A 23,269-nucleotide genomic window follows, 5' to 3' on the forward strand; every position below is an offset into this window, starting at 1 on the left:
CAGTGGGGGAAAAAAAGTATTTAGTCAGCCACCAATTGTGCAAGTTCTCCCACTTAAAAAGATGAGAGAGGCCTGTAATTTTCATCATAGGTACACGTCAACTATGACAGACAAAATGAGGAAAGAATTTTCAGAAAATCACATTGTAGGATTTTTAATGAATTTATTTGCAAATTATGGTGGAAAATAAGTATTTGTCAATAACAAAAGTTTCTCTCAATACTTTGTTATATACCCTTTGTTGGCAATGACACAGGTCAAACGTTTTCTGTAAGTCTTCACCAGATTTTCAAGCACACTGTTGCTGGTATTTTGGCCCATTCCCCTCCATGCAGATCTCCTCTAGAGCAATGATGTTTTGGGGCTGTCGCTGGGCAACACGGACTTTCAACTCCCTCCAAAGATTTTCTATGGCTTGAGATCTGGAGACTGGCTAGGCCACTCCAGGACCTTGAAATGCTTCTTACGAAGCCACTCCTTCGTTGCCCGGGCGGTGTGTTTGGGATCATTGTCATGCTGAAAGACCCAGCCAGCGTTTCATCTTCAATGCCCTTGCTGATGGAAGGAGGTTTTCAATCAAAATCTCACGATACATGGCCCCATTCATTCTTTCCTTTACACGGATCAGTCGTCCTGGTCCCTTTGCAGAAAAACAGCCCCAAAAACAGCCCCCATGCTTCACAGTAGGTATGGTGTTCTTTGGATGCAACTCAGCATTCTTTGTCCTCCAAACACGACGAGTTGAGTTTTTACCAAAAAGTTATATTTTGGTTTCATCTGACCATATGACATTCTCCCAATCCTCTTCTGGATCATCCAAATGCATTCTAGCAAACTTCAGATGGGCCTGGACATGTACTGGCTTAAGCAGGGGGACCACGTCTTACACTGCAGGATTTGAGTCCCTGGCGGCGTAGTGTGTTACTGATGGTAGGCTTTGTTACTTTGGTCCCAGCTCTCTGCAGGTCATTCACTAGGTCCCCCGTGTGGTTCTGGCATTTTGCTCACCGTTCTTGTGATCATTTTGACCCCACGGGGTGAGATCTTGCGTGGAGCCCCAGATCGAGGGGAGATTATCAGTGGTCTTGTATGTCTTCCATTTCCTAATAATTGTTCCCACAGTTGATTTCTTCAAACCAAGCTGCTTACCTATTGCAGATTCAGTCTTCCCAGCCTGGTGCAGGTCTACAATTTTGTTTCTGGTGTCCTTTGACATCTCTTTGGTCTTGGCCATAGTGAAGTTTGGAGTGTGACTGTTTGAGGTTGTGGACAGGTGTCTTTTATACTGATAACAAGTTCAAACAGGTGCCATTAATACAGGTAACGAGTGGAGGACAGAGGAGCCTCTTAAAGAAGAAGTTACAGGTCTGTGAGAGCCAGAAATCTTGCTTGTTTGTAGGTGACCAAATACTTATTTTCCACCATAATTTGCAAATAAATTCATTAAAAATCCTACAATGTGATTTTCTGGAATTTTTTTCCTAAATTTGTCTGTCATTGTTGACGTGTACCTATGATGAAAATTACAGGCCTCTCTCATCTTTTTAAGTGGGAGAACTTGCACAATTGGTGGCTGACTAAATACTTTTTTTTCCCACTGTATACTGGAGCGGCTGAATGGAACCCACCCAAATAACTGGTGCTACCTTCTGGGTTATAGATCGGGAAGCCATAGCCAGGTCACAACTTAAATAATTACAATGGCAGCTGCTTGACAAACACACGTCTGTGATAGAGAACAAGTGAGCTTCAAAAGGTAAACAACGGTCCGTAAATAACAAAGAATAGTCAACCCTTCTACTGTAGTTCTATCCCCTAAAGTTGGAGTGACAGGAAATTTCTCTCTTATGGCTCTGATCCCGACTATCATGCTTTAGTGCTCGTTAAAGACAAGGCCTCATTTGTCTTACTTAAGGCACTGAACTAACTCCTCTTATCTTTGAAAGAGATTGAAAGTCAATCAGATGAAAGAACTGGACACTAAGTAGAACAAAGTACATTTTGATAATGTACTCATTCATCATTCCTTTTCAACTGGATCATGCTACACGAGATAGGGCAACCATGTGGGTTTTATAGTACTTGGTGCAGCCTTAGCTATGAATCTCACTGTTTTATCTGTCCAACGGCGAAGAATAGGAGCAAGTGTTTCTTCACTATGAGTGCTTTAGACGCACGGGGACACTGTGTCTGGAGAGAAAATCCAACGCAGTTAGCCAGATTACAAGATTACCAGCCATTGGTAATAGCATAGAGCCAGCATTTAATAAGTAATTGCATCATAAGTTCACAGCAAATGACATATTCTACAACCGCTGTAATTAATTATAATCAGTATACATGGCAGTTTTTGTGTGTGCAGCCATATTGCTCTCCCCTCTCTCTAAAGGGCAGTGTCATTGACTTCCTGATGGAGTCTACTCTGAAGCTCTTGTTTCATCCTCCTGGTAATCCTCAATCAACAATAGACACACTCCTTCTTGCCTCTCCATCGACGGACACTGGTGACAAAAACGAATTCATTCAGATGGGATGAGCCATTTTCCCTGTAGAGATGATATCTCTGATGATATGGTGATTACCTGGACTTTTACATTGACACGCTCTGCCCTATACGACTGCCTGCGGTTTCACTCGTCGAGGAGGGACTTAGTGCATTGAGCAGGTGTCAAACAGTCACATATCACATCCACATAACTGCTACCGGTGATTTATAGCACTCGATGGGGATGGCAATGACCTTGTGGGGAATGCTTCAACTAAAAGCCCCCAGAGGGAGGCACTTACAGTTGTATCTCCAGTGGTAGCAAACAAACCGTTTGCTGTTAAGCCAAGGTTGCCGGCACTCTCAACCCCCTAAGGAGCTGTAGACTACAGTATCTGTGGAAGAGGGTCTCCTCTTCAGCCACTCCTCTGGGACGGGTTTCCTTGACTTCATTAAGGAGCACAGAATAACTTCAGGTGAGGAGCTTTGAAGCACACCACTGTTCTGATTTTGTGAGTAGTACGCTCCCTGTACAAAGGTTTTGCAATTGATGTGGGAAGAAGAGTCCATAATAACAGTTGACAGGTCAAGGGCTTTTCATGTGCTTTCATCTTTCCGACATTAAAAGACATACAGGATATTATTCTAGCACAGGCCTTGACAATAGAAAGGAACATTACTCTCACAGGTATACAAATTGGCCTCTTGCTACCTCCCATTCCCCTAACAGATAACAATCCAAGTCCAACTCCAGCAGCACTCCTTTGCAGCAATCATCCCATCATTAATTAAAGGGCAATCCCACCACTTTTCAACCTCTGTTAGATTAATTTGTATTTTAAGAATAATGACTAAAGGATTTCACCCCAAATACAGTATAAATGTTAGAATTATCATGTAGTGTCAACCCACTAACAGAGGGGCGGTACTAAACATTCAAGGGTGAAGGGGAAGGCGGAAACTGTTTAGGAAAAGCCACCTAAAGGTGGGTGGAGTCAAGTTCAGGGAGGTATAAAATCGTATGTTTGTGTTTTTGGCGTCAGAGCTCTCCATGAATAAATATACAGATAATACTTGTTGGTTGTGGACCTTGAATCATTGATGATTAAAACCAGAGCCTTACAACCTCTGGTAATGATTCAAGCTTAGGTTGAATTAGAGATAGAAATTCACATGACAACCTCACATTCATTACCTCCAGCACCAAACCAGTGACTACATAATATGTGAAATCACAGTGTTTCTATGATCGGTGGTTAAAACAAGAAGGAAGAAAGGACCTTCTCTGTGACATCACAGGGTAGGATTAAACTGTTTTTTTAAACAGTGATTTTCAAAACCTGCAACAAGTTTCTAGCCCAAGGGAGGGTATTTTCTTGCTCCCCACATCACTGCAAATGTCATAGTGTTTAAAACATTTTAACTTTTTATGTCATCGGGTAGAACTTTTAAACTTATAGTTTTCACATATGTAGACATTGAAAATGAGTTTGAAAAGTGGTGTAATTGCTCTTTAAGCGATGCACTCCATGATGAGACCAGTTGGTTAAGTCTCAGTGGTATTGAGCAGCTTTGGCAGTTTGCCCGATTTCTAGGTTTGCAGAATCTTTTACTCCAGATTTCTTTGGGTGATATCCTATAATCCTATCATAGTCTTGGTTATCAGAAGCGGGGGACAGGACAGCCACTGCATGTGTGATAGCTGGTGATAATGGCCTGCTTGCCTGGCTACTTCAAGGCAAGCCCCGCGATCAGGGAGCGCAGCACTGCAGCAGGGCTGCCATTTAGCACCCCATACAGCAGCTCAACTCCACAGGGCAGAGTCGAGTCAAACTCCATGACATTATCTAGTGTTCAAGAAAACATCAATTAGTCCAATCACTCAGCCGTGCTGCTGCAAATTGCACATTAGGCCAAAGATAAGAAATAAAGGCACCTGCCTTGCTTACCACAAGGCTGAGCTAAGCCACGCTCCAAACACTGGGATCTCTAAAACACATCCGCTTGAGGCTGCCTTGAGGTCACGTTTTTTCCTTCAACTTCTCAACCGCAGACGTTTTAAAACCAACAACCTCTTCTGTGCTACTGCTGACATTTTTTAAATTGTATAACAAACTAATAGGAGAGAGGAGTCAAATGTTTAAGTAAATTCAGTGGGTGGTTGCACCAGGTTAGCTAAAACACCAATCCAACAGTAATTAAACATTCAGTGAGTGCAGAATATAAATATGTATTTTTTTCTTCTGACCGCTTCAAATAATTTATTGAGCATAGAAAGCTTGGTTCATGATGCAATGGAAGTACAACATTCACATTTTAGTCATTTAGCAGACGCTCTTATCCAGAGCGACTTACAGTTAGTGCATACATTTTTTCATACTGGTCCCCCGTGGGAATCATACCCACAACCCTGGCGTTGCAAGCGCCATGCTCTACCAACTGAGCTACACGGGACTACAAGGCAGACAACTGTGCAGACACCAAAATATGAATTAAGCAAATTATTGTCTGCTTCTCTGGCTTCAATATCAAATCATGTTCTGGTCTGACATTTATTTCAAATGAGACAAATGTAAAATGTTCAAAGCAAGTTTTGCATTTGACCTCTAGTATTCCTGTCGCTCAATGACGAAACCCTGAGAAAGAGCGTAAACTACAACACCAGACTGCGGTTAAAAGTGGAAACCGGTAACAACATTCTAGAAGCACTGTGTCTTACATTCTCATTCCTCCCTCAAGGAAATGGAGGTGACGACGACAACACGGTGAGGTGAGCGAGGGACGAAGTCAACAGTCATGATTAAGGGCTTAGTTATCAGGGTATTGAGCTCCAATTGATCCTGGGCAACACCACAGCAGAAGACATCCTACAAGTTTTCCCTAATCAAGTCCTATACATTTTGTTCACTATCAAATCAAGGTTCTCATTACAAAATGAAACACTGGGCATCAATAGTAAACAGGAACAGGTGCCCAAAAAACTGGCCACATTAATTTCTCTACATATCAAAACTCAGCAGAGATGTGAGTAAAGTGGACCTAGGATCTGAGCTGTGTTTATGTTTTGTTTCTGAAAGAGATAAAAGTGTCAAACTAAGACAGATTTTCTCTCTGAACAATTCCGTGGTCAGTGTTGACTATAAGTAATGTCTGTTGTGACAAGAAAAGGAATGATGCATTCCAATCTGGAGTTTTCCTTTAACTTCTGAACTGTGCTGGTGTTGGAAAGTTAATGGAACGCCCAACCATATTTCAACGTTCCCCCGTGCGACGCACTATACATTAGCCTCTCTGGGCAAACTCTTAGGTTCCGCTCAACCAGCCACTAGTAGAGTTCCCTCCTTGACCTTCAAAAACAAATATTACCATCTCTCTCTGCTTGAAATGGCAATATGTAGCTGTAACGCTCCCTGGTTACTCCCTAAACCAAGACAATGGGATGGACTGGATAGGGATCCACTGATCATTGCGGTCTGGGGCCTGTTGTTTAAGCTATTCATTTCTCCAGAGGGAGTAACAGCCCTAGTTCATTTCACAGCCTCTTTTCTTATTGAGCCGGAGGTTACTCCACACAGGGCTGGCTGGGGTGGTGGTGTAGTTCACCATGTCTACAAAAACAAATGTGACAGTGGGGAGGACAGTGTTCTCAGAATGCATGATTTCTCCTTTCCCAGCATACAGTAGGATCCATATGCCATGGCTGTAAGGGTAATAAATCATCTATCCATCCATCCCTGTGGAGACAGAAGAGGGGTGATTAATACTCGTTTACCGAGCCAGGTGCCTTTCCGTCCATTATTGACCACTCACACAACTCAATATCAATTAAAGTGCCGGCTCTTAACCCTTCTCCCCCGTCACAGGCTTTCACTGGAGGTCTGCTGTCGAGTGCAGATAATGATCCCCTCTTTCTCTTCACAGGGTGCTGCTGGAGAGGATGGGGACAAGGTAACAAGGCAGCAAGCTTTATCTATTCACATAACTCACCCAATGGAGATGGGTTCGAACAAACAAGCGTGTGAGCACCTACAAGAGTTCATAGAGACTGGGTGCAGTATGTGAGCGATATAGTAATTAAACTAAGACCCTATGAGGTCATCAGGGCAACATAACTGTGATAGGCAGATGTTAGACATTAAAAGAGGGGGTCAGTGAATCGAGTATAGAGTAGGAGGAATAATAAACAGGAATACAAATGGGAAACCCAAATGGGGCTGGACGCAGGGCTACACAAATAGCTTCTAATGGGTCTAGCAAAGTGGTACCATGGACGGAAGCAGCTACAAGCAGAGTGATGGGATCACAACCGGGACAGGAGACGGAGTTACAAGAGGGATACAAATTTGGACTAAAAGCCAACAAATGACACCATCTGTGTCCACTATGTAAGTCATGTGTGTAGTGAGCTTGGCTGGACAGGGGGGTTCAGCTGAGTGACACTGACAAGGCCACAGGAAGTGAGCAGGGCTCCAACACAACACATCTCCCCTAACATTCCCCACTCTGCACTCTACTTAGCACTCCTCATCCCCCACCACCATCACCCTGCCCCACCCTGAACTCCCCCATAGGGCATCATGGGTGAGTGGAGAGGCAGGCAGGGGAGCCTGGCCACCTGGCCCCTTGTCTAGGGTGAGTAATGAGTATGAAAGAGAAGGGCCATGAGACAAGAATGGAGATGGAAGTGGCTGAACGGGGGGACATACCTATGCAGGTATCAATATCTGACATCTTAGAAGAAAAGAGGATCTGATAGGTGAAAATTAATTCTAATCCGGCAAATGCAGGTTAATGTAAAAGTGGAAGATGCATGTGACCTTAACATGCAATGTCAGTTTTGTAAGACAGTATATGCTATAATGCAGTTATATTTTAGGGATAACTGCATACTGGTTGGCACTAGAGAGAAACGGACAAAGCTCAGTAGTACTAAGTGTTTATTAAAATATGTGTATTTTATTTATTTTTTATTTATTTCACCTTTATTTAACCAGGTAAGCCAGTTGAGAACAGGTTCTCATTTACAACTGCGACCTGGCCAAGACAAAGCAAAGTAGTGCAACAAAAACAACACAGAGTTACATATGGGGTAAAAAAAAAACATAAAGTCAGAAATACAACAGAAAATATATATACAGTGTGTGCAAATGTAGCAAGTTATGGAGGTAAGGCAATAAATAGGCTATAGTGCAGAATAATTACAATAGTATTAACACTGGAATGCTAGATGTGCAAGAGATTATGTGCAAATAGAGATACTGGGGTGCAAAAGAGCAAATTAAATAGCAATATAGGGATGAGGTAGTTGGGTGGGCTAATTTCAGATGGGCTGTGTACAGGTGCAGTGATCGGTAAGGTGCTCTGACAACTGATGCTTAAAGTTATTGAGGGAGATAAGAGTCTCCAGCTTCAGAGATTTTTGCAATTCGTTCCAGTCATTGGCAGCAGAGAACTGGAAGGAATGGCAGCCAAAGGAGGTGTTGGCTTTGGGAATGACCAGTGAGATATACCTGCTGGAGCGCAGACTACGGGTGGGTGCTGCTATGGTGACCAATGAGCTAAGATAAGGCGGGGATTTGCCTAGCAGTGATTTATAGATGGCCTGGAGCCAGTGGGTTTGACGACGAACATGTAGTGAGGACCAGCCAACAAGAGCGCACAGGTCACAGTGGTGGGTAGTGTATGGGGCTTTGGAGACAAAACGGATGGCACTGTGATAGACTACATCCAATTTGCTGAGTAGAGTGTTGGAGGCTATTTTATAAATGACATCGCGAAGTCAAGGATCGGTAGGATAGTCAGTTTTACGAGGGCATGTTTGGCAGCATGAGTGAAGGGAGGCTTTGTTGCGAAATAGGAAGCCGATTCTAGATTTAACTTTGGATTGGAGATTCTTTATGTGAGTCTGGAAGTTGAGTTTACAGTCTAACCAGACACCTAGATATTTGTAGTTGTCCACATACTCTAGGTCAGACCCGTCGAGAGTGGTGATTCTAGTCGGGTGGGCGGGTGCTAGCAGCGTTCGATTGAAAAGCATGCATTTAGTTTTACTAGTGTTTAAGAGCAGTTGAAGGCTACTGAAGGATTGTTGTATGGCATTGAAGCTCGTTTGGAGGTTTGTTAACACAGTGTCCAATGAAGGGCCAGATGTATACAAAATGGTGTCGTCTGCGTAGAGGTGGATCTGAGAGTCACCAGCAGCAAGAGCGACATCATTGATATACACGGAGAAAAGTGTCGGCCCAAGAATTGAACCCTGTGGCACCCCCATAGAGACTGCCATAGGTCCAGACAACAGGCCCTCCGATTTGACACACTGAACTCTATCTGAGAAGTAGTTGGTGAACCAGGCGAGGCAGTCATTTGAGAAACCAAGGCTATTTAGTCTGCCAATAAGAATGCGGTGGTTGACAGAGTCGAAAGCCTTGGCCAGGTCGATGAAGACGGCTGCACAGTACTGTCTATTATCAATCGCGGTTATAATATCGTTTAGGACCTTGAGCGTGGCTGAAGTGCACCCGTGACCAGCTCGGAAACCGGATTGCATAGCGGAGAAGTTACGGTGGTATTCGAAATGGTCGATGATCTGTTTATTAACTTGGCTTTCGAATACTTTCGAAAGGCAGGGCAGGATGGATATAGGTCTGTAGCAGTTTGGATCTAGGAGTGTCACCCCCTTTGAAGAGGGGGATGACCGCGGCAGCTTTCAATCTCTGGGGATCTCAGACGTTATGAAAGAGAGGTTGAACAGACTAGTAATAGGGGTTGCGACAATTTCGGCGGCTAGTTTTAGGAAGAAAGGGTCCAGATTGTCTAGCCCAGCTGATTTGTAGGGGGTCCAGATTTTGCAGCGCTTTCAAAACATCAGCTGTCTGAATTTGTGTGAAGGAGAAGCGGGGGCATGGGCAAGTTGCAGCAGAGGGTGCAGAGTTGGTGGTCGGGTTAGTGGTAGCCAGATGGAAAGCATGGCCAGCTGTAGCAAAATGCTTGTTGAAATTCTCGATTATTGTAGATTTATCGGTGGTGATAGTGTTTCCTAGCCTCAGTGCAGTGGGCAGCTGGGAGGAAGTGCTCTTATTCTCCATGGACTTTACAGTGTCCCAAAACTTTTTGGAGTTAGTGCTACAGGATGCAAATTTCTGTTTGAAAAAGTTAGCCTTTGCTTTCCTGACTGCTTGTGTATATTGGTTCCTAACTTCCCTGAAAAGTTGCATATCGCGGGGGCTATTTGATGCTAATGCTGTACGCCACAGGATGTTTTTGTGCTGGTCAAGGGCAGTCAAGTCTGAGGAGAACCAGGGGCTATAGGTGAGAACCCAGTGAAGAATTGGAATAATGTGGTTCGATATTGGGGCATTGTTTCAGAGTGACAAGAACATTAACATAATTGCTGTCTAAAAACGTATCATACTGTACTACATCAGTGTCATTATCAAAATCATTTCTGACTGAAAACAAAAAACCCTGTAGAACTTGTTACGAGTTTCACAAACACATCTTAAGACATTCTCAGTCTCCTTATAAACAGTCTCATAAAAAAAAGAACTGTACTTACACAGTGTTAGTGACACTTCATTAATATTAATGAGGATCTGTTGTTCATGCTTATTAGGGGGCTTTAAGGTGCAGATAAGGAATCATAGGATGATTAGTAGATACCTGGTACATGAAGGTGTAAAACCGCGGGCCTTATCCAGAGACGTATTCACAATACATCATGAATCCCATCATCGTGACAGAAATAAGAGGTTTACTATTAGTTTCATTATATCGTTAAGTTGGTATTACATTCCTCCCTTGAGACCAAAGCTTTGCTAAGTCACAACCTTTGCCAAGTCATAAGCTATGCTACAACGCACGCACTCAAGTCCAACAATTATTCTTATTCTTATTAATCATTTAACGTGTCCAATTCAGGAGCTTCAGTGGGTGAAAAGAGTGGAGCTAAATCAGAGTGAGGAGAGGAGTCAGATAAAATGGATAACAGCTTAAAAGAATCACTCCCAAGTCCCATTTTCTTGCTGCTGGGCAACCATTACATACTGTATCGTTAACAGGAAAGACAATGCCTTGAGAGCATAATACACCCTCCCCCCCCCGTGCAAACACCTCTTTTACCACAAGGCCCTCGAAATGACAACATACATAATCAACATCACTTTTAAATGGGAAATGTTAGAGGAATTGGAAAACATAGGTTACCTCGCAAACATTGAACTGGTGCCAGAGGCTGTAACTTCGAGAGAAGGACAGCTAATGATTGTATGAATGACCCAATAACAGTCATGGAGAAAAAGTCCCAGAATACATTCTGGCTGACAAGTGGTATCCTTTCTGTGCTGAACCCACTCGCTCTCTTTAAGTTTATGGCCAGAGCATCATGCCATCAAAAACAAATATATACACTGAACAAAAATATAAACGCAACATGTAAAGTGTTGGTCCCATGTTTCCTGAGCTGAAATAAAAGATCCCAAAAATGTTCCATATGCACAAAAAGCTATTACTCTAAAATGATGAGCACAAATTTGTTTACATCCCTGTTAGTGAGCATTTCTCATTTGCCAAGATAATCCATCCACCTGACAGGTGTGGCATATCAAGAAGCTGATTAAACAGCTTGATCATTGCATAGATGCACCTTGTGCTGGGGACAATAAAAGGCCACTACAATGTGCAGTTTTGTCACACAACACAATGCCACAGATGTCTCAAGTTTAGAAGGAGCACAAACTGGCGTGCTGACTGCAGGAAATCTACCAGATCTGTTGACAGAGAATTGATCATTAATTTCTCTACCATAAACCGCCTCCAACGTCATTTTAGAGAATTTGGCAGTACATCCAACCGGCCTTAGATCCGCAGACCATGTGTAAACATGCTAGTCCAGGACCTCCACATCTGGCTTCTTCACCTGCGGGATCGTCTGAGACCAGCCACCAAGACAGCTGATGAAACTGTGGGAATTTCTGCACAAACTGTCAGAAACCGTCTGAGGGAAGTTCATCTGGGTGCTCGTCGTCCTCACCAGGGTCTTGACCTGACTGCAGTTCAGCGCCATAACCGCCTTCAGTGGGCAAATGCTCAACCTCGATGGCCATTGGCATGCTGGAGAATTGTGATCTTCAAGGATGAATCTTGGTTTTAACTGTACCGGGCAGATGGCAGACATCGTGTATGGCGCCATGTGGGCGAGCGGTTTGCTGATGTCAACGTTGTGAACAGAGTGCCCCATGGTGGCGATGGGGTTTTGGTAGAGGCTGGCATAAGCTACGGACAACAAACACAATCACATTTTATCGACGGCAATTTGAATGCACAGAGATACCATGATGAGATCCTGAGACCCATTGTCGTGCCATTCATCCGCCGCCATCACCTCATGTTTCAGCATGATAATGCACAGCCCCATGTCGCAAGGATCTGTACACATTTACTGGAAGCTGAAAATGTCCCAGTTCTTTCATGGCCTGCATAATCACCTGACATGTCACCCTTTGAGCATGTTTGGGATGTTCTGGATCGACGCGTACGACAGCGTGTTCCAGTTCCCACCCATATCCAGCAACTTCACACAGCCATTGAAGAGGAGTGGGACAACATTCCACAGGCCACAATCAACAACCTGATCAACTCTATGCGAAGGAGATGTGTCGCGCTGCATGAGGCAAATGAGTCAATATCACTATGAGGTGCCTTTGGTGTCCTCATCAGACTCACTCAGTCATCATGAAAATGTAGCAGAATAATGAAAGTCTGAGGTCTTATTATAAGTGGCCAAACATTTGCACACATATCAGTAGAATGATAAGTCTCTAAAAAAGTGTTTCCTTCATTTTATTAAATTTTTTTCATTGGATGTACGTGATTTTGGCATGTCCCACACACTGCTCTGCTAACTACAGTGTGTGTAATAAGTGGTTAAATTATACTAAATCCAAAGAAAATTTACATGGTTTTACTGTCCACAATAAGTTATTTGATAAAACAAGTAATTTTGATCATGTATATTGTATTTTCATAATCATATTGAACATTTTGCATGTGTCCCTGAAATTGCTGTCCACCCTGTCATTATGGGGTAACTGCCCCCTTTAAGAAACCCACTGATGTTTTCAGTGACATCACTCGAGCATTTTGTCTTTCTTCAATGAAGGCTGAAGCAGTGTCTAGTTGCAGAGTAAGTATTTACACTTATGTTTCATAATTTTCATCATATTATGTGTGTAGTTGGATGTTGTCAAGCTTAACATGTCCACTCTGTCATAGTGAAATATCAATTGATAGAAAAACCTATCAGAACTTTGAAATATATTTGTAAAACAGTACACAGTCAGCTTGCTAACTGTAGTATGTTGCTAAGTGAAGGTCCACCATGTGCTCATTAAATGCTAACATTAGCCAAAAATATCCACCCTGTCATTGTCCACCCTGTCAGCAAGCCTTCCATGACAGGGGTGGACATGGTTCATGACAGGAAGGACATGTGCATAGTTTAGGCCACATACTGATAATGTTACACATATTACAACAGCTATTACACACATTTTATAACAGTACATGCTATACATAGTAAGAATGGACAATATGGAGAAAAAAATTTGCCGATATCGGTATCAGCAAACCTAGTTTGATAATGCAAGCCTAGTTTACCGGGACTGCCAATTAAAGTGTGTAAGGGAACATTTTGAATCGCTTTTTCAAGGAATGAGATCAAAAGGAGCTGAGATAGCAAGGAGATATCGGGAACGTCGTGATGCTGACCCAGACAGAAGAAGAAAGTACCTTGAGAAAGAAAGGGTCAAATGGAAAAAAGACGAGAGAGACTGGAAAGAAGAAGGGTGTCAATGAGCTCAGTGAGAGAGAGAAGAGGGCAAAAGAAAGAAATGGAGAGAGGCAAAAAGTCAAGCCAGAGCCAGAAACAGGGCCAGTGCTTTGCTACAGTCAGAGACACCACCCAACTCCCCTGCTGAAACTCCTGAAAATCAGCATGAGCCAGGGCCCTCCAGGTTAGATCATTGGAAGTTTAGCTGATGAGACTTATTAGAAAGTTTAGATTTATTTGAAGGACAATTATCAACTGTTTATGTCCCCATAAAATGACATATTGATAACTAACTTGCAAAAAAAAATCCTTTGCTTGCTAAACTTGCTAAATGCAAGAGGTTGCTTACTGATACAATGAAGAACTTGCATAGGAGGTTTCTCTCTGAGCACATTGGCCAAATGTCATACACCTCCTTTTGCCGTCTCAGACCCTTTTGGGTGGTAACCCCTTCTTCCTCTGACCGTGACACATGTCTCTGCAAAAAACATGAGAACTTGCAATTCATTGCCAATGCCTTGCAGAGCCAAGGGTTACTGTCCTCAATAAATATTGAGGAAATGTCTGAAGCAACCATGTGTGACCCGAAAGCCAAGGTCTGTGCTTATGGTGAGTGCAGTGAATGCCTCCTAACTTGTCACCCGATGCTGAAAACCCCTGGGGAAGAGAACATTCGTTTATCTCAGTGGATGACAGAGAAGATCAAGAAGGATGAGAAGGTGTCAACAATAACAGTGAAAAGGGAGATAACAACAACAGAGCATGAGCTTAACACAGATTTCCAGGAGAGGCTTCTCCATTTTAGGAGCCATGTCTTCAACATTAAATGGCAGTTTGATGCCTACAGGGAGCTCAGGAGGAGTCTGAAGCACAATGAGTACCTCTTGCATATAGATTTTAGCGAAAATTACTCATGTAAGTACAGCGAAGAAAGACAATCTGTGGAGGCTCACACAAGCAGGCCAGTCTGCACACTGGGGTGCTCTACACCACTGGTGAACAAGCGCCACACACCTTCTGCTCCATATCACCCTCCAGAAGACACGACCCTGTGGCCATCTGGGCCCACCTTGATCCAGTTCTGAAGGTAGTGAGAGAACGACACCCTCAAGTCAGCACACTTCATTTTTTCAGCGATGGGCCTGCAACGCAGTATCGACAAAAGGGACATTTCTTCTACCTCTCAACGGAACCCTACAAGTATGGCTTCAAAGAAATAACGTGGAATTTCTTTGAGGCTAATCATGGGAAGGGGGCACCAGACGGTGTGGGTGGGGCCCTCAAGAGGTCAGCAGACCGGATTGTAGCCCATGGAGGAGACATTCCTGATGCCCAGAGCTTGTATAACAAGCTGAAAAGCCTGGACACATCTGTCGAGCTGTTCTTCATCCCAGAGAGGGATATTGAATCAAAGCCTGAGGTACCTGCAATAGCTGCCATAAAGGCACTATGAGAATCCACCAAGCTATCAGTCTGACACCCGGCCAAATGAAATACAGAGACATTTCATGTCTGTGTAAAAGGGAGGAAGGTGTTTTGGACTGCCCCTGCTTTAACCTTCAAGAGGTCACTCTAGCTAATGTTCCTGTTTCATCTGACAAGTCCCCAGCATGTGGAAAGACACCAGATAATCCTAGGAGACCAGAAATGATTGAGGTAAAGCACATTGGAGAGTGGTGCGTCGTTAATTATGACAATGAAGCATACTCAGGTATCATCATGGATGCAGAAGGGCACAGTGTGAAAGTTAAGTGTATGCAACGCCATGGCATAAACAAGTTCAAATGGCCAAGTCTTCGGACGACATCTGTTGGTACCATGACTGGCAGGTACTTTGCCTAATACCAGAACCACAGGCTCTGAACAAGCGCTCTGTACAGATTGAAGTGTCTGTATGGAAGTATGTGGAACAGCAACTGCAGAACTGAGCCATGTCTCTGCAGAAAGGGAGAGACTGTTTGGAGATGCGTCCAAGTGATCTTTCTGTAATATTCTGTTTTTTCAAATCAACTGTTCTCCACTTAAAAAACATTTTTCTTCTTGTTCTACAGTTGAATGTTTGACTTTCACTTTGCAGAATGATGTACAGAGTTTAACGCTAGAAGGCCACATTAATGTCTCATTTTGGGCATCTTTATTCAGTGGCTGCATGCAGGTAGAGTGGATCAAAAACAGTCTGTTCAACTTGTAATTTCCCCCACATGGGAAAAGGCATTTTTTACATCATTTTCTTGCATTGTTCCTTGCATTTATGAGGCCATTCAATGACATTTCACAACGTGTCCAACCCTGTCATGCCCAGGGTCCACCCTGTCATGTCACTGTCCACCCTGTTATTTTCATGTTCTATGAAAATAAACAAATTATTTTCACAAGTTAGCAAAATCTTTTGTGTGATTCCTTTATAAACAAATGAGGGCCAAATAGTATTGTTTGAAAGTTTGACCAGATATCTTTTTTGTTAGATTTTATTTAGAAAAGAAAGTGCAACTCTGCAGATTTTATAGAGAAACAAATAGTTTGCCATAATTTCATTATTATCCAAATACTTTTCCCATAAACTAAAATATATTGTTGAGAAAGTGACTAAATAGTTTTCTGAAAATGTACGTTTTATAATCACTATGTAATTACAATGTATTTATTCTGCTTTGAAATTGTCCATGACAGGGTGGACATATTTTGCTGTTTGCATGTAAATTGTCTGCTTGCAGTTAATTTATAAAAAGTGTGGGAGCTTGACCAATATGCATTTCTAACAGCATAACATATACTTAATACAATGAATATGAAGTTCAATGGAAAATCTCAGCTTTTTTGGGGGGAAATGGGGAAGTCTCAAAGGCACCTTATGGTGATATTGACCCAAATGGTGGTCACAATAGATACTGACTGATTTTTTGATCCACGCCCCTACCTTTTTTAAAAGGTCTCTGTGACAAACAGATGCATATCTGTATTCCCAGTCATGAGTAATCCATAGATTAGGGCCTAGTGAATTGATTTCAATTGACTGATTTCTTATATGAACTGTAACTCAGTGAAATCTTTGAAATTGTTGCATGTTGCGTTTATTTTTGCTCAGTCTATTTATGCGGTACCGAATTGAGTTCAATTAGTCAATTTGCCGGTTTAATTTTTTATTGCACATCCAATTACTCGAGACCTTTGTCAGTGAACTCTCTCTTTCAGGGTTGGGAGGCTGGTATAGCCTCACAAACAAGCCCTAAGTGTTTAGCAGCAAATCTAGTACAGCCAGATGCTGTGTCTGTGTCAAAATGAGACTAGAGAAACTGTAGAGAAAGGGTGGAGAGGCCAGATGGGCTATGCTGTCCCTGGCCTGATCACAGCACCACACAAATGGCCAGAAAACTCTTCAACACGAATTTGAGAGGGCAACATCAGTTGAATACGTCTTTAAGACAGCCACTTGCCTTTCATTAAAGAAATAAAAGCAGTACTTAAATTGATCAATTAGGTCTCCTGTGTAAATTCTGGTGCCCAATTTACATTTCCTCTGAGACATGAGCTAAACATTAGAAAGTTAACCAAACTAAAAAAATAACATTGTTGACACAAGAGATTTAGGACTGAAGCGTGCTGTCTAGCCCATACATTTTTCTTCAGACGTCTGTTCCTCCTAAACTTCGGCCCATAATGTTTTTCTTATAGGATTTAAAACGGTCTCCAACCCTGTGTTTGATGGCTGCTTAAACCCCTCAGCTTTCAGTGCCCTATGCTTTGAAGGCAGGCCATCTATCCTCCGTGCATGGCAAGTGGCACCGGTGCAGTCAGGAAACAAAGAGCTGCCACTGCGGCCATTTTGAATCATTAGCTGGTGCTGTAGAGAGGCCTGCAGAAGTGACACAGCCAATCAATAACAGGTAGAGCCAGGGGAGGGTGGGGATAGAGGAGGGAGTGAGAGAGGTGTAGCCAGAATCCCAGGGTGCATTGAAGATAGCCAGATAATGGACAGTGTGTGTGTTGTTTATGTGCACGCAACTATGTGTGTGTGTGTGTGTGTGTGTGCATGCACGCCTGTGTGTGTGTGTGTGTGTGTGTGTGTGTGTGTGTGTGTGTGTGTATCTGTCATGTGTGTTGTTGTGTGCGCACGCAGTATGCCCATACAGGGGTGGCGGGAGAGCCATGATTCAGTGGTGTTGTTATTTTAACAGCAGGTCCAGGATGGGCTGTTTATTTTTGTCCGTCACCCTGTGAGTGACGGTCCAATCAGGCCTGGGACAGCCTGTCAGGCTTGTCAGGCTGAGAGATGAGAGGAGATGGGAATCAGGACACGGAGCGGGACTGCCGTATGATCGACGGACCCAGGAGCCACAGAGAGGAGAGGAGAGGAGAAGAGGGAGGTAAAAGAGGGAGGTTGGGAGAGGAAGGAGGGGTAAGGGAGATGGGGATGGAGAGGAAGAGAGGGGAATGAAAGAGGGAGAGGGAGGGGAGCAGGAGCGAACACTGCTCCCACCAAGGTTCAGACCTTCAGCCAGGTGGAATAAAGTGTGGGTTTTTTTCTAAACATTTGCAACAGTGGCAAAGAGCAATCTGGGAGAAGGCGTGAGACCGTGAACCGGGGATAATGGAGTGTGATATTTAAAGGAAGGAAAGACACACCCTCCATCATGCAGACAAACTTGGAAGAGATAATGCACATTACAGCGCTCCCTAAATAAATACCCATGACAGACTTACCGATTGGATAAAGTTCCTGGGAATTTCACAGCTTGAATTGCTCTACTTACAAAATAAATTCAGATCCACAGTTAATGTGACTATTTGAAGATGTGTGCCGAGTCTGTCCAGAGCAACCTTTATCAGCCTATGGTGTTTGTATAACTTAATTAAAAAGGCCCTGACCGGTATTGGTGAGTTGATATCGTAAGATAGGTTACTCTTACCGATCCAACGCATGAGTGAGGTGAGGATCTGGAGGTATTTGGTCTTCTGTGCATCGAAGAAGACGAAAGGGCCCAACATCACAGTGAAGATGCTCTGTAGAGAGGGAGAGAGGGGGATCATCTTAAAACACATTGTAATCCCTATATACAACATTTCCACAAACAAGTGTGTGTATGGGTTTTGTGTTTATACTTCCACATTTATGCTTTTTTAAGTCCACAGCATGGAAAATTAATGGCAAATGGTACAATTAGATTTTTCCAAGATGAAAATAGAGATAAAACTGTCTGATGAGAACAGGCAAGTAAATGAGGCTGTTTATTCCCTTTCCACCCAATATACACCAAGATGCCAAACCCCAAAATAAAAAATTCAAGTTGAAATTCTTTGAAGCCATCATAGTACTGATTGCCTAATAACAAAGATGGGTCTAATCGAGAGTTGCAATCATCAGTGGAATCAGCCCCCTCTTTATTCCCCTCTGTCTCGCTCCCCTTCTCCCTGACAATCCCATGTCTGATAGCGGAGGTTGAGTGACGTGTGATCTCAAGGCCAGTCACTTCAGTGGCATGTCATCTGAAGAGGAGCCCGCAGGGTAGAACACACACAGTCAGACACAATCATCTCTAACAGGGCCTGGGGGTGAGAGCTCAATCAGGAGACCAAAGTGGGGACAGAAAGACAGATGGAGGAGAAATGTTCCACTCAGAAAACTGATCTGCTCCAGTCTCACTCTCCAGGACCTCTGACCCCTCCCATGACCCTCCCCCTACCTGCACCCACCCACTCTCTCCCCTTCCCTCTGTGCTGTATTTACAGGGTGGACCCATGGGTTGTGAGGGCAGGACACAGAGGTCAGTGTTGGTGACATAAGTGTGAGACAGGACAGAGAATGTAGACAGACTCTACCTGCACATGGAGGCCATCCACTGGGGACAGGGAAGGGTACAGTGCTGGCTGAATGCAAATGCCCAGGACGCAACAGAGTGAGACCAGCCGACAGGGAAGGGCAGGACCAGACTCATTTAAGACCTTATTATTTCCAGAATTATGGAGGAGAATTGTGAATCCCACGTGTCAAGAGATGAAAGTGCTGAATAGTGCTTAATACCGGCTACGGGTGACTGCTACAAATCAGTGCAGAATTCCCGAAAATGTACTACATCTTGGAGCGACGGACATAAATTTGCAATACTCATTAAGGTGTAATGGAGGAGGCATTATGGAAAGTGTGGAGTGTCCTAAAGAAAGTTAAGTCGTTAACGGTTGAGTGACAGCGAGACATATTTCAGCGCTGAATGGTCGGCGGTGTCTGGGTCCGTCTCTGTACCTGTGGTCTGAGGCAGTCTAACGTGCCATACTTCATCCTCCAGCCAGACAACATCCATCACAGGCCTGATGATACCTCCCATCCATCTGCCACCAAGTGATGGACTGCTACCACTCTCGGCCTGAGAAGACATGGTAGCTGCCATCTCAGAGGTGGCGGATATGTGCCTGTCAGGAATAGAGCCCTCAAGGGTTTACATTGGAGAGAGTCAGTCTACTGGACCGGACGAATACCCATATAAACAGAGATTCTCCATGAATGTGACCTTTTACAACGTGACCTCTTCATTGCCATAGCTGGAGGCAACATATGGTCTCTATAGAAGAGGAGATAGTTCTGTGGATGAGACTCTGGTGTTAAGGCAGTAGTGTGCATGTGGCTGGAGGGGGAGAGCTGAGTGGGTCTGCTATGAAATAAATACATTTTTAAAGCAAACAAAAAGTAAGAAAACATTGAGATGATGCAAACAACTGTCTGTATCTCATGAAAGAGAAAATAAACAAAGTTATCGTTTTAAAGCTGATCTTGTTTTTTGTTATTTTTTGAGAGAGAGAGAGGGGAGGCATAGTGTTTGTGGAGTGACTGATGAATTTCACCCTTCTTGTGCAGTCAGCGGCACCAAGCACCACACGTGAATCAAGACCCCTCCTCTAACCAATTACAACCTCCCACCACCACAGCCAAACAATAAGGCCTCAGGACTGCACTCAACCACAGCACAACAGCCAGAGGGAGCAACACAAAAACACAAAACAATTCAAATGGATAAAGAATACACACAGCAAAAACAGCTCTGTGCTGTGTCTTGATAAGGCTTTGTCGGTGAAGGCAATTAGTGACTTACAGAAAGTTGGAGAGAGCCGTTAAATCTCTGACAGAGAGAGCAGAGATGGAAGAAACCATTTTGTCAACAAGGTTTTTTTATGATAATGACAAATGGGATGGGGAATGGGCTGACATCACACTGGCAAGCGATGCCAATGCCAGGTCCGGAAGGAAAGGCTGGCAGAGGGGCCAGGGCTGGAGGCAAGAGAGGTCTGGCTGGTGTACAGTATGGGGAGGAGAGGAACAGAGAGAGTGTGGGCGAGGGGAGAGGGCATCAGGTGCCATGTGCTGTAGGGTGACTCAGACCCAGAGTTGGCAGGTCCTTAGGAGCAGGAGGGCACAGGCAGGGGCGCAGAGAGAGAGCGAGACAGAGGAACAGACTGAGCGACAAGAGGCACTGCTGCAGGAGATAACACTTTCCTAGTCACTCTCCTCAGAACCTAGAACTACACACTCTGCACCATCTTACTACAGGAGGGAGAAGGAGCCTGGAGACAGGGACAAGTAGGTGAAAAGGCCAAAAGAAAGCTCATTAAATTATACGCTGCAAATTCAGCCGTAGACTGACGTTTTTAGAGCTATAGGAAATGGAGAGGGCCATCTGGAGGTAGTCTGCATGTGGTCGGTGAGTCATGTCGCCATAGCTGACTGCACTGGCAGGCAAACACACACAAATCTCCTCTCCTGTCTATAGAGTCTATAGACCAGGCTTTAGATTGACAGATGATACTTGAAACCAACTAGGGCTTATACTGACTGCCAGCATATAACACCATTTTGTGATGGTTGGTAGTATAGCTAGCGTATACAACTTTGAAAATTGTTGTGACAGGACATATTAACATGGCCCGGGGATAATATCAGTCCTCACTAATCAAAGGCTGATTCATTCATTGCTTCTGACAGACTTGAGGACAACATCACTAATAAAGCAGTTGGGATTGTGGTTCAATTCAAGTCCATTTTGGGCCAGCTATTATATCATCCTCAGAACCAATGACACTGAAAACATGTCCTTTCAAATCCCTAGCCCTGAGTACAGTCTGTGTTCAGTGATCTTTCATTTGAAAGGCGGTTCTGCTATTAATAAGGGCCGGAGCAGATGGATTCAGTGCCCACGGGCCAGCCAAGCACTCAGGTGGACTTATTTAGGACTGTCAAGAAGACACAGGAAGCTAAGCACTCCCTGCCAAGTATATGAGGGGGGGAAAACAAAGGCAATATAGCTAGAGCTCCATGTCTTAGGAAGATTGACTGGCACTTGGTTTCGATGCATTTAATTCTACGTTCAAGATGCTCTACTGATTCTTTTCCATCTCACTCTTCATTGATATTTTTGTCTATCCATGTTCTTTCCTGACCCAGAATGTGATTACCTTTCAAGCGTATGCAATAAATGTATCAATAATGAGAACAAACCCTGACGTGGAGAAAACATTATTTTCCTTCCCTCTCTTCGCTGTGTGCTGATGATTTTGTTCCGGCAGTGACACCCTCAATCATGACTAGGAGTGTTTCACTTTTGACGACAATTACATTCTTAAGCGTCAGCCATTTCTTGCCTCAATATCAGATAACGGTGAGCAATACCAAACCTGCCACAATCACACACTTCAGTGAAACGCAATAAACAATAAGTCAGAGATGAAAACTGCAAAGGTGACCAGGCTGACGACGGATTCAAACACGGATGTATTCTATTACCCCAGCTGAAAGGGTACTCTCTCTCCACAGACCATTAGAGCACTTCTGGAGGGAAGAGACAACCAACAGACCCCTAGGGACAAGATCTTATCTGATAACAATGACATGAGAACATGTAGTAGTTCTGTTTTTGCCATAATAATTAATTATCATATAGGTTTTATTGCCAGGTGAACATACAGTAAATTGTGTTTTAAACACAACTCTGGCACTATACACAGACCCTTAATTTAGATGGTGACCAATGTTCCTGCACGCAGCTCCCCAGGACTGTCGCCCAGAATTGCCAGCCTGCGCAGAGACGCATAAAGTTGAACATCACTCAACTTTACTAGTTTGTTTACCCCAAACGTGTACATTTCTAGCCATCTTTGAAAAGTGAGTCAGGTAAAGAGCTTTTTATGTCTTAAAGGGGCAGTGTTGTATTTTAAGACATGATTGAATAATCTAAGAAGCCAATAGTGAAAGTAGCATACAGTTTTGTCTGTTTCTTTGTTATAATAAATGGTGTGGGGACAATAATACATGTTCTTTTGTAATGTGGTTTCTTGCATCAAACACAATACAACAACATTTTCAGTCACCACCTTGTCTGAGGGACAAGTGGCTAAACAGGTTCATGTCAGGCCCCTGCATGTTTTAAAAGTCTCATGGAATGTAGGTTTACACTGAACACCACACATTGGCTGCTACTGTAGGCTGTATCAGAACAGCTTTCAATAGCTATTTCCATGTTAAAATGTTATGGGATGCATTTTCTCCACTCTGGTAGGTCTACATTATGATCAAATAGCCACAGTAGTCTACTTGGCCACTGTTAACTTAAAAGCGGGTACAGCCAGTGTTCACAGTATAATTTCCACAACGTTCAAGTTTGTGCTCAGCAGAACTGAAGTTTGCTCAGTGCCTAATTTTTTTTTAGGGAACATTGATGGTGACCCAGAAAATGAGAACACTCAAAGGACACCATCCGTTTCTCATCATGTCCCAATGTCAGGACCAGAGGGCCTGGAGATCTCCTGCCACCTCCTCGCCCACATTCTCCATCTCTCTTTTCTATTTCTCTCTCTCTTCACACGGTAAGTACCTCCACCAGGCCATATTGCTACAGTAATGAGCTCCCCAGTTGAGCAGGCCACCTCCTGTGCATGGCGGGGAGCTGAGCTCATTCACTGGGGGGCTGGGAATGACT

The 23,269-nt window shown here is 43.6% G+C and overlaps 1 protein-coding gene across 1 annotated transcript in view; it reads right to left on the reverse strand.

Annotated features, from left to right (window-relative positions):
* Window positions 1–16,357: 16,357 nt before the first annotated feature.
* The window catches only part of LOC121585164 (transmembrane protein 104), a 52,529-nt gene continuing 45,617 nt past the window's right edge, over window positions 16,358–23,269 (reverse strand). Inside the window, exons 9-10 of the mRNA XM_045217600.1 lie at window positions 18,218–18,311; window positions 16,358–17,163 (exon numbers count right to left, since the gene is read on the reverse strand). Coding sequence (XP_045073535.1) covers window positions 17,102–17,163; window positions 18,218–18,311 — 156 coding nt within the window. The 3' untranslated portion in view covers window positions 16,358–17,101. The remainder of the gene's footprint in view (window positions 17,164–18,217; window positions 18,312–23,269) is intronic.

This window comes from Coregonus clupeaformis, unplaced genomic scaffold (genome assembly GCF_020615455.1).
Source record: "Coregonus clupeaformis isolate EN_2021a unplaced genomic scaffold, ASM2061545v1 scaf1138, whole genome shotgun sequence".
NCBI lineage: Eukaryota > Metazoa > Chordata > Actinopteri > Salmoniformes > Salmonidae > Coregonus > Coregonus clupeaformis.